Source organism: Triticum dicoccoides, chromosome 3A, assembly GCF_002162155.2.
Source record: "Triticum dicoccoides isolate Atlit2015 ecotype Zavitan chromosome 3A, WEW_v2.0, whole genome shotgun sequence".
In the NCBI taxonomy this organism is placed as follows: Eukaryota; Viridiplantae; Streptophyta; class Magnoliopsida; order Poales; family Poaceae; genus Triticum; species Triticum dicoccoides.
In genome coordinates, this window is record NC_041384.1 from 76,811,964 (window position 1) to 76,826,421 (window position 14,458).

General features: G+C 52.8%; 1 protein-coding gene across 1 annotated transcript in view; it reads right to left on the reverse strand.

The window, feature by feature from the left end:
• Nucleotides 1–1,444, reverse strand: part of LOC119267249 (acyl transferase 9) — a 3,408-nt gene extending 1,964 nt beyond the window's left edge. Inside the window, exon 1 of the mRNA XM_037548607.1 lies at nucleotides 936–1,444. Coding sequence (XP_037404504.1) covers nucleotides 936–1,367 — 432 coding nt within the window. The 5' untranslated portion in view covers nucleotides 1,368–1,444. The remainder of the gene's footprint in view (nucleotides 1–935) is intronic.
• Between the last annotated feature and the right edge of the window lie 13,014 nt (nucleotides 1,445–14,458).

Here is a 14,458-nt window from a genome sequence, read left to right on the forward strand (position 1 = left end):
TAGAGGTCAAACAAAATTCGGCAGCTCCGGCCTCGTCCCATGGCGGTCACTTTCAGCCCCGGAATGATCGGAATGATGGACGGAATCCTCCCCTACGTACGCGAGTGCGGTTCTACCTAATCACTGCCCACCACCGTAGCACGCCGCGTAATGGTGGTCGCCTGAGGTCGAAGCAAAGTCGTGCTTGGTGGCACGTACCGTCGCAGGCAGCGGCGGCATTACGCACACGCAACCCGCAACAGAACAAAAGTGCAGTGACGCAGTGGCGCCGCGAGGGAGGCACCCCGTGGCCGCGCTCGGCCGCCTCGCCTGAAACGCCGGGAGAACGCCGGGATTTCGCGATGGCGTCACAGCAACGGCTCAGCTAACCCTGTCGATGGCGTCCGGCATTCTTATCGGAGTACTCAACCTAGTCGATGGCGTCACAGCAACGGCTCAGCTAACCCTGTCCTAAGAACGAAAGTGGCAAGCCTGCCGTTGCCAATCACGGCAGTATGCCTCACACTTCACAGGCACACACCACGAGCTCTCGGCTTCACCACTCCGGGTAACTCCGGCCACGTCAACTCCGGGTAGCCGTTAATTGCTCCGTGCGAGGTCGTAATCACCTTTACGAAGACCGATGATGGGTGACGCCGGTGGGGGCCGCGTGACAGCCTCCCCGACCGACACCGTCAACCAATCGTCTCCACTCGCCACTACCTACCCACGACGCGTCGAAGGGGGAAAATGGGAGAAGCTTCCCACGACGACGCCATCCATCCACCCATCAGCTTTTGACTTATCGCCTCTGCTCCCCAGATCTACCCCCGCGCGCGCGGATCTAGCTCTCTCTCCTCACGCGACCGGATCAACGATGCTACGGCGACCGATTTAGCTTAAGAATCACGGCGGCCGGCCAGCCGCCGGCGTGGTCGGTGGGAGCATGTGCATACCTGCATCATCATGATGGTGTTGTGGGGCTCGACGCCCCAGAGGTCGGCGGCGGGGTAGGGGACGAGGTCCTCCTTGGGGAGCAGCAGGGGGCGCTCCAGGAACCGCACGTCCTCCAGGCTGCACTCGGCCACGGCCTCAGCGAAGTAGACGCCGTCGGCGGTGCAGCGGATGGCGGGGCACCCCTTCTCCGGCTGCTCCACGATGCGGCCCGCCAGCGGGTAGAAGAAGGCGAGCGCCTTGCCCAGCGCCTCGCGGATCACGGCGGGGGCCGCGTCGGCGCCGGACCGGAAGATGTGCATCGACTCCACCAGGCCCCGGTGGGTCGGGTACCGGTCCACCCACGCCAGCGGCAGCGTGTGGTCGGGCGTCTCCGACGCCGGCTTCACCGCGCCCTCCGAGATCCGCGTCACCTTGAAGCTCGACGACGCCATGGCCGCTCCCGCTCGGCTCTGCTCTGCTATGCTCTGGGCTTCTGTGAGGCGTGTGTGTGGAGTCTTTGGGACGAGGCTCTGGAGCTTGAGCTGGTTCCTTAAATGGAGTTTGGTTTGGTGCTCGCTCGGCAGTGGGTCGAGGGTGTGTGGGGCCCGGCGAGGGAGGTGGGTGTGGGGTCGTGGAAGAGCGTTGGACACTTGGACTATTTGCGGTGTACCGTGGGCGCCTTCAACGGCCGAGATCGGCTGTCCGGGCGGGGTGTTTGACGTACAGGTTTCGATAGCCGTTCAAACGCACGTGCATGGCGGCCGTTCATACTTCTATAAGATCACTTTTTACAACATTATGATAGTATCAAAAATTATCTTATATTTTGGGGCGGAGGAATAGCATTTTGTTTAGCAATTTTTTCTTAAACTGTTAGATCGATAAGTGGGTTTAAACGGGCTTAAATGGCGCGCCGTTTACCTCCTACGTGGATGTCTATCTAGATCGGGGTGGTCTCTAGTTGATATGCTTATTACGATTGCTAATCTTCATCTCATGCGGCGATCTACTTGTTCCTTTACAAGTCTTTGCAGGTAGTTCGATGGTCCGATTTCTTGATGTTGTCCCGCATTCGTGTGAATTACAATGGTGCGGCAACGATATATTCAGTCACAACTTCGATGATAATTTGGAGGCATATAGTTGTACTCACGATCTGTCCCTAATTAGTGTTGTTTCCACGTCGATGAGTTCACTTGCCCTATATTTGGTTATGTCCAATGTTGTGTTGATCTAATATTTTTTATCAAAAAAATATGTCTAGATTTAATTTCTAAAAATAAAAGGGTCTGGAGCGACCCGGTCACTCCCGCGTGATGAAGAAAGCACACAACATGTCTCTAGCAGCTCCCTGATCTCCTCGCCTAATTTTGTTCTCCCCAATTTCAAGTCACACTTGCCTATCTTTTGGGAAAGTGACGATCCCCTTGGTCCTTCCTCGAATCACGCATGGAAACCAACCAGTGCTCCGAAACATCTTCGTCTCGCCGCCATGATGTCTGAGTAGATCCCTCTCTTGACGCCCACATGTTCATTTGGCAGACTCGACTCACTGTTGTCAGGATCCGACCATCACGGGCTTACTAACATCGAATCCAATGGTCCTGGGAGCTCGTCGTAGCAAGAATCTAGAAATATGTGTGACTGTATGACGTTGCCCCTTTCACCGCTAAGCAAGAGAAATGAATGGGAAAAGTGTGTGTCATGGAAGAAGAAGAAGAAGGTCCAAGGAGTTGCACTGCTATGACTACCGCTGAGGCGACAACGACCGTGGTTGTCAATGGTAGTTATCTCTTGTCAACCCTTCCTGAGGGAGTCCTGGATTAGGGGGTGTCCGGATGGCCGGACTATACCTTCAGCCGGACTCCTGGACTATGAAGATACAAGATTGAAGACTTCGTCCCGTGTCCGGAAGGGACTTTCCTTGGCGTGGAAGGCAAGCTTGGCGATACGGATATGCAGATCTCCTACCATTCTAACCGACTTTGTGTAACCCTAACCCTCTCCGGTGTCTATATAAACCGGAAGGTTTTTAGTCCGTAGGACAACATACACAACAACAATCATACCATAGGCTAGCTTCTAGGGTTTACCCTTTCCGATCTCGTGGTAGATCTACTCTTGTACTACTCATATCATCAATATTAATCAAGCAGGACGTAGGGTTCTACCTCCATCGAGAGGGCCCGAACCTGGGTAAAACTTCGTGTTCCTTGCCTCCTGTTACCATCCGGCCTAGACGCATAGTTCGGGACCCCCTACCCGAGATCCGCCGGTTTTGACACCGACATTGGTGCTTTCATTGAGAGTTCCTCTGTGTCGTCGCCGTCAGGCTTGATGGCTCCTACGATCATCAATGGCGATGCAGTCCAGGGTGAGACCTTCCTCCTCGGATAGATCTTCGTCTTCGGCGGCTTCGCATTATGGGCCAATTCACTTGGCCATCTAGAGCAGATCGAAAGCTATGCCCCTGGCCGTCAGGTCAGATTTGGAAGCTTAAACTACACGGCTGACATCCGCGGGGACTTGATTTTCGACGGATTCGAGCCACTGCCGAGCGCGCCGCACTGTCACGACGAGCATGATCTAGCTCTGTCGCCGAACAGTGCCCTGGAGGCCGCACCCGCATCGGCTTCAACCCTTAATTCGGAGCCAACTGCGCCGATCGAGGATGGGTGGTTGGACGCCGCCTCAGGGGCTGTGATCCCAACGGCGATCGAGCCGAACACCAGCCCCGCACTCTGCGAGACTCGTGACTCCAAGGAGCCGGACTCCTCTCCGGACTCCGAACCCTCCGCGCCCCTGCCGATCGAATCCGATTGGGCGCCGATCATGGAGTTTACTGCCGCGGACATCTTTCAGCACTCGCCTTTCGGCGATATTCTGAAGACACTGAAGTCTCTCTCTTTATCAGGAGAGCCCTGGCCGGACTACGGTCAGCAATGTTAGGATTCGGACGATGAAGAAATTCAAAGCCCACCCACCACCCACTTTGTAGCCACTGCCGATGACTTAACCGACATGCTCGACTTCTACTCCGAAGACATCGACGGTATGGACGCCGATGAAGGAGACGATGAAGAACCAGCGCCTATCAGGCCCTGGAAAGCCACCTCGTCATATGACATATACATGGTGGACACCCCAAAAGAAGGAGATGGCGATGGAACAGCGGAGGATGACCCCTCCAAAAAACAGCCTAAGCGCTGGCATCAGCGGCGCCGCTCAAAATCCCGCCAAAACAAATACGGTGATTCCAACATGGGAGATAATAATACTCCGGAAAGCGCCGAAGAAAACCCCCTCCAGCAAGATTTAGCACAGGAGGATGGAGAAACCAGCCCTCATGAGAGAGCGGCAGACAGAAAGGTCAAGGACGATAATTATATGCTTCCCTCCGAAGACGAGGCGAGCCTCGACGACGACGAATTCGTCGTGCCAGAGGATCCCATCGAGCAAGAGCGTTTTCAACGCAGGCTTATGGCCACGGCAAGAAGCCTCAAGAAAAAACAGCAATAGCTTAGAGCTGATCAAGATTTGCTAGTCGACAGATGGACTGAAGTCCTTGCGGCCGAAGAGCATAAACTCGAACGCCCCTCCAAGAGCTACCCAAAGCGCAGGTTGCTACCCCGATTAGAGGAGGAAGCACTTGATGCGGCCGACCGGCCACCTCGTGGCCGCAACAGAGAGGCCTCTCGGCCCTCCACTCAAGCCGCACCCCGTACCAAGGAACGGGAATATGCGCCGGGCTTACGAGATATGTTGGAGGACAAGGCAAGGCAAACAAGATCGATCTGCGGATCGCGTGGGCGCCCCACGGCTCGAGACGGTAACCGTCACGCCGGCCACAAATCCAGCAGGGCCGAACACAGTAGACAAAGCTCATTGGAGCTACGTCGTGATATAGCCCAGTACGGAGGCGCCACACACCCACTATGCTTCACAGACGAGATAATGGATCATCAAATCCCCGAGGGTTTCAAACCCGTAAACATCGAATCATATGATGGCACAACAGATCCTGCGGTATGGATCGAGGATTATCTCCTTCATATCCACATGGCCCGCGGTGATGATTTCCACGCCATCAAATACCTCCCACTCAAGCTTAAAGGACCAGCTCGGCATTGGCTTAATAGCTTGCCAATAGGATCAATCAGTTGTTGGGAGGACCTGGAAGCCGCATTCCTCAACAATTTCCAGGGCACTTATGTGCGACCCCCAGACGCCGATGACCTAAGTCACGTAATTCAGCAGCCAAAGGAATCAGCCAGGCAATTCTGTACACGGTTCCTAACAAAGAAAAACAAATAGTCGACTGTCCGGACGCTGAGGCCCTAGCAGCCTTCAAGCACAATATCTGTGACGAGTGGCTTGCCCGGCACCTTGGACAGGAAAAGCCGAAGTCTATGGCAGCACTCACGACACTCATGACCCGCTTTTGCGCGGGAGAAGACAGCTGGCTTGCTCATAGCAACAATATGACCAAGAACCCTGGTAATTCGGATACCAGGGACAGTAGTGGCAGGTCACGTCGCAACAAGCAGAAGCGCCGCATTAACGGCGACAATGCTGAGGATACGGCAGTTAATGCCGGATTCAGAGGCTCTAAATCCGGTCAGTGGAAAAAGCCATTTAAAAGGAATCCTAGGGGCCTGTCCAGTTTGGACCGTATACTCGACTGCTTGTGCCAGATACATGGCACCCCCGAAAAGCCGGCCAATCACACCAACAGGGATTGTTGGGTGTTCAAGCAGGCAGGCAAGTTAAATGCCGAAAATGAAGACAAGGGGCTGCATAGCGATGACGACGAGGAGCCCCAGCCGCCGAACAACAGTGGACAGAAGGGTTTCCCCCCACAAGTGCGGACGGTGAACATGATATACGCAACCCACGTCCCCAAAAGGGAGCGGAAGCACGCATTAAGGGACGTATACGCGGTAGAGCCAGTCGTCCCAAAGTTCAACCCATGGTCCTCCTGCCCGATGATCACCTTTGATCGAAGGGAGCATCCCACTAGCATCCGTCATGGCGGATTCGCTGCATTGGTTCTAGATCCAATTATTGACGGATTTCATCTCACTAGAGTCCTTATGGACGGCGGCAGTAGCCTGAACCTGCTTTACCAGGATACAGTGCGGAAAATGGGCATAGATCCTTCGAGGATTAAGCCCACCAAAACGACCTTTAAAGGCGTAATACCAGGTGTAGAGGCCAACTGTACAGGTTCAGTCACACTTGAAGTGCTCTTCAGATCTCCGGATAATTTCCGAAGCGAGGAGTTAATCTTCGACATAGTCCCATTCCGCAGTGGCTATCACGCACTGCTCGGGCGAACCGCATTCACCAAGTTCAATGCGGTACCGCACTACGCATACCTTAAGCTCAAGATGACAGGCCCTCGAGGAGTAATTACGGTCAATGGAAACACCGAACGCTCCCTCCGAACGGAGGAGCACATGGCGGCCCTTGCAGCAGAAGTACAAAGCAGCCTCTCCAGGTAGTTCTCCAGTCCGGCCATTAAACGACTGGACACCGTCAAGGGCGCCCGGAGTAACCTACAGCAAGACCGCCTGGCACGATCTGAGCAGGCGTAGCAATGCGGCCCCAACCCCAGCCCTCGCAAAAATGCGACACCAGTACTTCGCGTACATAACTACGCTCTAGAAATACCATGGGTACAGGGGAAGGGGCACCATCACGGCACGCCCAAAACACGGCTTAAACCGCACCAGGGGCTGCCGATTTTTTAATCTTCTCTTACTTTCAGGACTCCACACTTCGGAAGGCCTGTTCGGCAGTTCAATTGCCGCACAAACGATGCAAGAACCAGGGAAGCAAACAAGCCACGCCGCATTATGGAACTCCCAGGTGGTCTCTATCACGAGCAGTATACCTGTTTCACATACTATTCCGCAGCTTGCCCCTGGAACGGACATGTTACATAGTCCAACCTTTTGCTTATCGCATTATTTGTATCGTTCTGCTTTGATCGCAGCCCTCTTTAATAAACAGTGCATAGCTTTTGTCTATTTTTGCATTACTCTTTATATATATATATATATATATATATATATATATATATATATATATATATATATATATGTGTGTGTGTGTGTGTGTGTGTGTGTGTGTGTGTTCCTTAATGACATATTGCACCCGTACACTTTGGTATGGCCTAAATACGCCAGGGGCTTTAGTACCCCTCAATATGGTGTGAGAAGTCCGAACACTTTAACAAGTGCGGCATCCCGAACTTATAGCATTATATGCATCGGCTCCGAATCATGTCTTGGGTCAATAGTTGGGTTTGCCCGGCTCCTATGTTTTGGTGCCTTACGTTCCACTATATCGGCTAAGGTAGCACTAGGAGAACCACTGCGATTGTGCCCCAGTTGAGCTGGGTCGAGCACCTCAGTGGAGAAAGCTAAAACTGACTGTCATGATGAAGCGAGAGTTGGTCGCTGTTCGAGAGGTTTTTCGAGTCCCTAACGACTTATGTCGTTTAGAGCGAGGAGCCGGCTCTATCCGGACAAGGCGTGGATAGCGCCCCGAATTCAGTCTTCCGAATACCAGGGGCTTCACCGAAATTTAAAATTATAGAATTCTATGGCTAAGTGAGAGTGTTTACGCATTATAGTCCGATTGCCTTGTTTGTTGGGCTGAGCGCTTCCCTCGAAGCACCCAAACATGGGAAAAAGAGCGCTCAGGGTTATCCCCGAACACCCCAGCACTAGCGGCACGGGGGCAGAAGCCGACGACTTGCCATCTCTCAGAATTGATAAACAGCCGCACAGAAGGTAATATTTTAAATTCCAACAGCATTGCTTAGCGCATATGAACAAGTTTTCAGCGCACAGGACAAAACGAGCAAGTTTCACTCAAAAATTACATCCCTAGAACATTCATCCGCCACAAGGCAGGCACCCTTCAGAACATCCTTATAATAATTCTCGGGCTTGCGATGCTCTTTCCCCGGCGGTGGCCCATCCTTCACAAGCTTCTCAGCATCCAGCTTGCCCCAGTGCACCTTAGCACGGGCAAGGGCCCTACGGGCACCTTCAATGCAGATGGAGCGCTTGATGACTTTGAGCCTTGGACAGGCCTCCACCAGCCGCCACACCAGCCCGAAATAGCTCCCAGGCAGAGCCTCTCTAGGCCACAGCCGAACTATGAGGCCCTTCATGGCCTGTTCGGCCGCCTTGTGGAGCTCGACCAGTTGCTTCAGCTGGTCGCTCAGGGGCACGGGGTGTCCGGCCTCAGCATACTGAGACCAGAACACCTTCTATGTCGAGCTGCCCTCCTCGGCTCGATAGAATGCGGCGGCATCGGACACACTCTGGGGAAGATCTGCGAACACTCCTGGAGAGCTCCGGATTCGGCTAAGAAACAAGTAACTCACGTTTATGTGTTTGCTTTGCATAAAGAATGCCTTACCCGCCGCCATCTTCTTCACCTCATCCAACTCCTGGAGGGTCTTCTGGGATTCGGCCTTGGCAGACTTGGCATTTTCAATAGCCACCGCGAGCTCGGACGCTCGCGTCTTTGAGTCAAGCTCCAAACTCTCATGTTTTTCCATGAGAGCCTGCAGCTCTTGCCGCACCTTACCAACCTCGGCCTCATACTTCTCCCGCACGGTGCGCTCCGTGGCCGCCCTCTTCTCGGCCTCGACTAGCGCTTGCTTAAGGGTCGCCACCTCAGACGTGGCCCCTACAATAGCCACGATAATCCTGTCATTTTTTGCAATTGCACCTTTATATATATATATTTATTTAAACACGGTATTTCTTACCTTCATTGTCCTCGAGCTGCTTCTTGGCACGCCCGAGCTCTTGCTCGGACCGCTCGAGGTTCTGCTTTAACGTGTCCACTTCTGCAGTCAGTGCGGTGGACGCAAGCAGAGAAGCCTGCATACGCATATTGACTCCTTTTTGTTAGACTCCTGCGAATTTTATTTGATCCTCTATTCGGCTTTTCTTCCTGAACGCCAAACAGAGCATTAGGGGCTACTGTCTATGCGGTAATATTATTTACACATTCTTTACTTACCTCAAAGCCTGTTAAAAGGCTAGTACAAGCTTCAGTCAGTCTGCTCTTGGCGGACTGAACCTTCTGGACCATCGCACTCATAATGGTGCGGTGCTCCTCGTCGATGGAGGCGCCTTGGAGCGCCTCCAACAGTTTGTCCGGCGCCTCCGGTTGGACGGGGGTCACCGACACGGTGGGCTTGCTCCTCTTGGAAGGAGGTCCCCCGCCAGACTCTGGAACCTTTGAAGGTTCCGGAGCGGTGTCCGACCTAGAGCCGGACTTGGAGCCCTGGGGGGTTTCATCCCCTTTACTCCTGGAGTCCAGGAGGTCGCCTTGCAGCGCCTCGAGGACCACCTCCTCCTGGCTTGGAACCTGTTGGGACAACACTTTGGTGTCGTCCGTAGGGCGGGGGGAGGAAGCCATCGGAAGCGAGTTCACATCCGACGAGTCCAGTGAGCCGCTCGACGACGCGTCGAGCCGGTCTTTGGGTGGGCTGCATAAACATATTCGACATAAGGGAAAGCTGTGCAATAAACGAATACTGTGAATTACTCTGGTATCCGGATACTTACGATTTTGCCAGGGGCTTGGCCCTAGGCGGCCACTCCTCTCCTCCGTCGTCGGCGTCGGTGGAGTAGTCCGGAGGAAGGGTTTTCCCCTTCTTGGACCCTCCGACCTCCCCAGAGAGGGCGGCCTTCCTTTTCTTCTCTCCTCCCGCTGGAGGGGGAGAGGTCTCTTCTTCTTCCTTCTCGTCTTCACGGGAGGAATGCACCTCGGAACCGTCGGATGATGGATCCGACACCTCCTGGCGCCGGGAACTCTTTTGAGTCCCTATGGCCTTTTCGCGGCCTTCTTCTCCGGCACCACATAGGGTGCCAGAACCAGCAGCTTCGCCAAGCAAGCGTCCGCTGGGCCTTCGGGCAAAGGAGCCGGACAGTTGATCTGTCCGGACGTCACCTGCCAATCCTGTCAAAGGTAAGGGAGCTTAGATCCCGCATGGAGTCAAACTATGAAAAACTGATACCCTGTAAAAGGAAAAAACAGCTTACCGCATGAGCGTGACGCTGCGTACTGAATCCGCGATCCTCGTTAGCGAATGCGGGGGCCTCGGCGCCCTTGAAAAGCACCTTCCAGGCATCTTTGTACATCGTGTCGAAGAGCCTGCTCAGAGTTTGGTGCCGCGCCGGGTCAAACTCCCACAGGTTGAAAGCCCGTTGTTGACACGGGAGGATCAGGCGGATGAGCATAACCTGGACTACGTTGACAAGTTTGAGCTTCTTGTCCACCAGGGTTTGGACGCATGTTTGGAGTCCGGTCAGCTCTCCTTTTTTACCCCACGACAGGCCCATCTCCTTCCAGGAGGTGAGCCGCGTAGGGGGTCCGGATCGAAACTCGGGGGCTGCGACCCATTCGGGGTCGCGCAGCTCAGTGATGTAAAACCACCCCGATTGCCACCCCTTCAGGGTCTCCACAAAGGAGCCCTCGAGCCATAAGACGTTGGTCATCTTGCCCACCATGGTGCCTCCGCACTCCGCCTGGTTGCCGCGCACCACCTTCGGCTTGACATTGAAAGTCTTGAGCCATAGGCCGAAATGGGGGCGGATGCGGAGGAAAGCCTCGCACACGACGATAAACGCCGAGATGTTGAGGACAAAGTTTAGGGCCAGATCATGGAAATCCAGGCCATAGTAGAACATGAGCCCCCGGACAAATGGGTGAAGAGGGAAGCCTAGTCCGCGGAGGAAATGGGGGAGGAACACCACCCTCTCATGGGGCCTAGGGGTGGGGATGAGCTGCCCCTTTTCGGGAAGCCGGTACGCAATGTCGTTAGACAAGTATCCGACGTTCCTTAGTTTTTTATGTGTCCCTCCGTGACGGAGGATACCATCCACTTGCCTCCCGCTCTAGACATGGCTGGAGAAGGTTGAGGTGGGGAGTGCGGACTTGGGCGCTGGAGCTCGAGTGCGCGAGAATGGATAAGCAAGGGAGGAAGAAGGCGTAGGTGAAAAGGTGGGTCCTTATCCCCTTATATGGGTGGACGCAACTACGTGTCCCCACCAGCCTGGTAAAACTCGCTTATCTCCAAGCACCGTAATCAATGGCGCAGTTGGGTTACCCACGCCCGTATTGATGAGAATCCCGGAATAAGGGGACACGATCTCTACTTTAACAAGACGTGCCAAGGAAACCGCCTCGCATGACATGCTGAGGTGGGATAATGAAACGACTCGGATAAAGGCTAGGCTGTGGTGTGTCACACTACGGAATATGTGAGCAGATTAGATTTGTGTAAATATTATTCTCTCTATGGCAATATGTGGAAACTTATTTTTGCAGAGTCGGACACTATATTTGTGTTCATTATCTTATATGAAGTACTTGGAGGAGGAACCCGCCTTGCAATGCCGAAGACAATCTGCGCGCCGGACTCGTCGTCATTGAAGCCTGGTTCAGGGGCTACTGAGGGAGTCCTGGATTAGGGGGTGTCCGGATGGCCGGACTATACCTTCAGCCGGACTCCTGGACTATGAAGATACAAGATTGAAGACTTCGTCCCGTGTCCGGAAGGGACTTTCCTTGGCGTGGAAGGCAAGCTTGGCGATACGGATATGCAGATCTCCTACCATTGTAACCGACTTTGTGTAACCCTAACCCTCTCCGGTGTCTATATAAACCGGAGGGTTTTTAGTCCGTAGGACAACATACACAACAACAATCATACCATAGGCTAGCTTCTAGGGTTTAGCCTCTCCGATCTCGTGGTAGATCTACTCTTGTACTACCCATATCATCAATATTAATCAAGCAGGACGTAGGGTTTTACCTCCATCGAGAGGGCCCGAACCTGGGTAAAACTTCGTGTCCCTTGCCTCCTGTTACCATCCCCTAGACGCACAGTTCGGGACCCCCTACCCGAGATCCGCCGGTTTTGACACCGACACTCCCCCTCCCACCTTGATGCCCGATGGGTAAGAAACACCACCCTAGTTGCTTTAAGAGTGGTTCCTTATTGGGGCTCACAAATAGTCTTCTTTTGCCACCCCTCCCCCCTTCTATCTCAGAAAGCACCATGGTTACCACTGGCAGAGCTTAGTGTAGTGTTGGGGGGGGGGGGCTGTGGCCCCCCAGCCATGCACAATTCATTGAAGAAGAAAATAATACAGGGCTTAGTTGGAAGGAAAAAATGTTGTTTGCCCCCTCAGTTGTTCACATTTTCTGTTTCCCCCCCTAGAAATCTGGCGTAGCTCCGCCACTGATGGTTGCTTTAGAGTGGTGCCTTAATGAGGCTCGCAAGTAGTCATCTCTTATCAACCTTCCATCCTTCTATCTTGGTTGGACGAGTAACAAGCACCATGGTTGCTTTTAGAGTGATGCCTTGTTGGGTCACCCATGTGGTCATCTCTAGAAAAATTTCACCAATCCCATCTTGATGCCCGATAGGTAACGAGCACTCCGATTGTTTAAGAGTGATGCCTTGTTGGGTCACATAGGTGGTCATCTCTGGTCAATAAATTTCTCTCGTCTCATGTTGATGTCTGACGAGTAATGAGCACCTTGATTGCTTTAGAGTGATACCTTATTGCGTCATTATCGATGGCCGTCTCCGTTAACCCCTCCCAGGAGCGCAACTTGCAGTCGAATTTATTTAGAGTGATGCCTTACTGGGTCATGGCTACGGCCAAACTTGGTGATCCCATAGGTCCTGATGATAGACAAGACAACATTGAAGGATCTGAAGACCATGACATCAACTCTAAGGAGAGAAGGGAGAAGTGACGGAGGGGGAGGTGGGTAGGGCATGTTGGAAATATGAGCAATTTACCAAATGATTTTACTAGCAGAAATATTAGATAAAGCATGACTAATATAACAGTGACAAAACAAGCCATGCGATTTGACAAAGAGAAGGTAAACATCATCTTCATATATGAATTGTAACTGAACATATCTAGAGCAGCCAGTATAGCAAGTTGCATATATGAAATAGAGTCTAACATATGTAGGGCAAATACTAGAACAAGGAACTACAGCAGGACCTCTAACAGATAGGAGAAGAACACGTACGGGACAACAGCAGCAGCAGCGCTGGACTTGGGGTCGGTATCCTCGCCTGCCATGTCGTCGAGGAGGTCGTGGAGGTCGAGGAAGAAGTCGTCATCGGGGAAGTAGTCATTGGAGTCCGTGATGAAGAAGCCAGTAGCCACGCGGAGCGCTCCCCAAAAACCTTATCACCCTTCTCCCGTACAGGACTCAAAATGTGCGGTTTCGGAGGCCTACTGTCCCGACCTGCAGTGCATGCTGCAAGACGGGATGGGGAAGAACGTAGCAGGAGTGAAGTGATCAGAACTTTGTGGCGAGAGGAAGAGGGAGCTTCTGTTGTGTCTCTCTGGAGAGGAGCGACCTCTCTTATATAGGCACAGGAGAAGGATGCGAAGAGGCTGTGGCGGGAGGTGAAGCAACGAAGGGAGACAAAGCGAACAGGCAGCAGCCGAAGAGGCGCGCCGTTCGAATTCAGTGTCCACTACAGAAATCGTTTCAACTCCCACGTGACCTTTTGTATACCCGTCGTGCATGGAAAAAATTTAGACATCGGCTCGGCTCATTCCCACAACCCGCAGTGCGGCGCATCGTGGCATGGCGAGGCATGACGTGGCGAGGCGGGCGGCAGAGGAGGAGCGCGTGTGGATGTCCCTCTTGTTCTCATGCTCATACATGTGGGGAAAGAACCTCCCTTATAAAGAGGTCCGACTCCCTCTAAACTAGCAATGTGGGACTAAACTTTTGTTCCACCTCTTGCCTTGCACGAATGGACTGCGTGGGCCTCTAGGATTTATTAGGAATTTCTGAAACTGCTATTGGGCTAGGCCCAAAAGAGACAAAATTCCAGCAATCCCCCACCAGATCCCAGAGGCACACAAAATTTGCCTTTGGTTCCAAAACACTGTTTTATATACCGGTACTGCAGTGGAGACTGTTAAGTTGAACTTCCACCTAGAACTCTATGCTACACTAGTAAGCAACGTGAATAGTGGACTGGGCCTTGAACTGCAAGTTTTCTGCGAATCTAGCTTCACATAAAGCCTTGACCGATACGTGGCTACCGTGGGTCTTCCCCGCGGGTGGAGCTTATGCGTCATACTCCGAGACCTTTCATGAGTTTACTAGAGAGAACCCTACTCTCATAGATTGCGACGTTTAACAATCAGACTCATATAGGTGTGTTCTTCAAAAGATGTTCTGCAGGACGACATCTCTGCTTCAATGAGCCAATTAGAACACATTAAGATATACATCAACCTGCCATGCAGATTAGCAGAGTATTGCATCTTCATGGAGTGGTATTGTTGATAGTAAGGATACTCTCCTCTCAGTTGACCAATAGCTTGTCTTCCACATCTAATCCACGGGATCCCCGATCACAAAGAATAGGTTACCACTGTGAACAACTCATATTGTGGGTCTCATACCCATCTCCCTCGATGCATTATCTATCACTTTATGTGATAGACCCTTA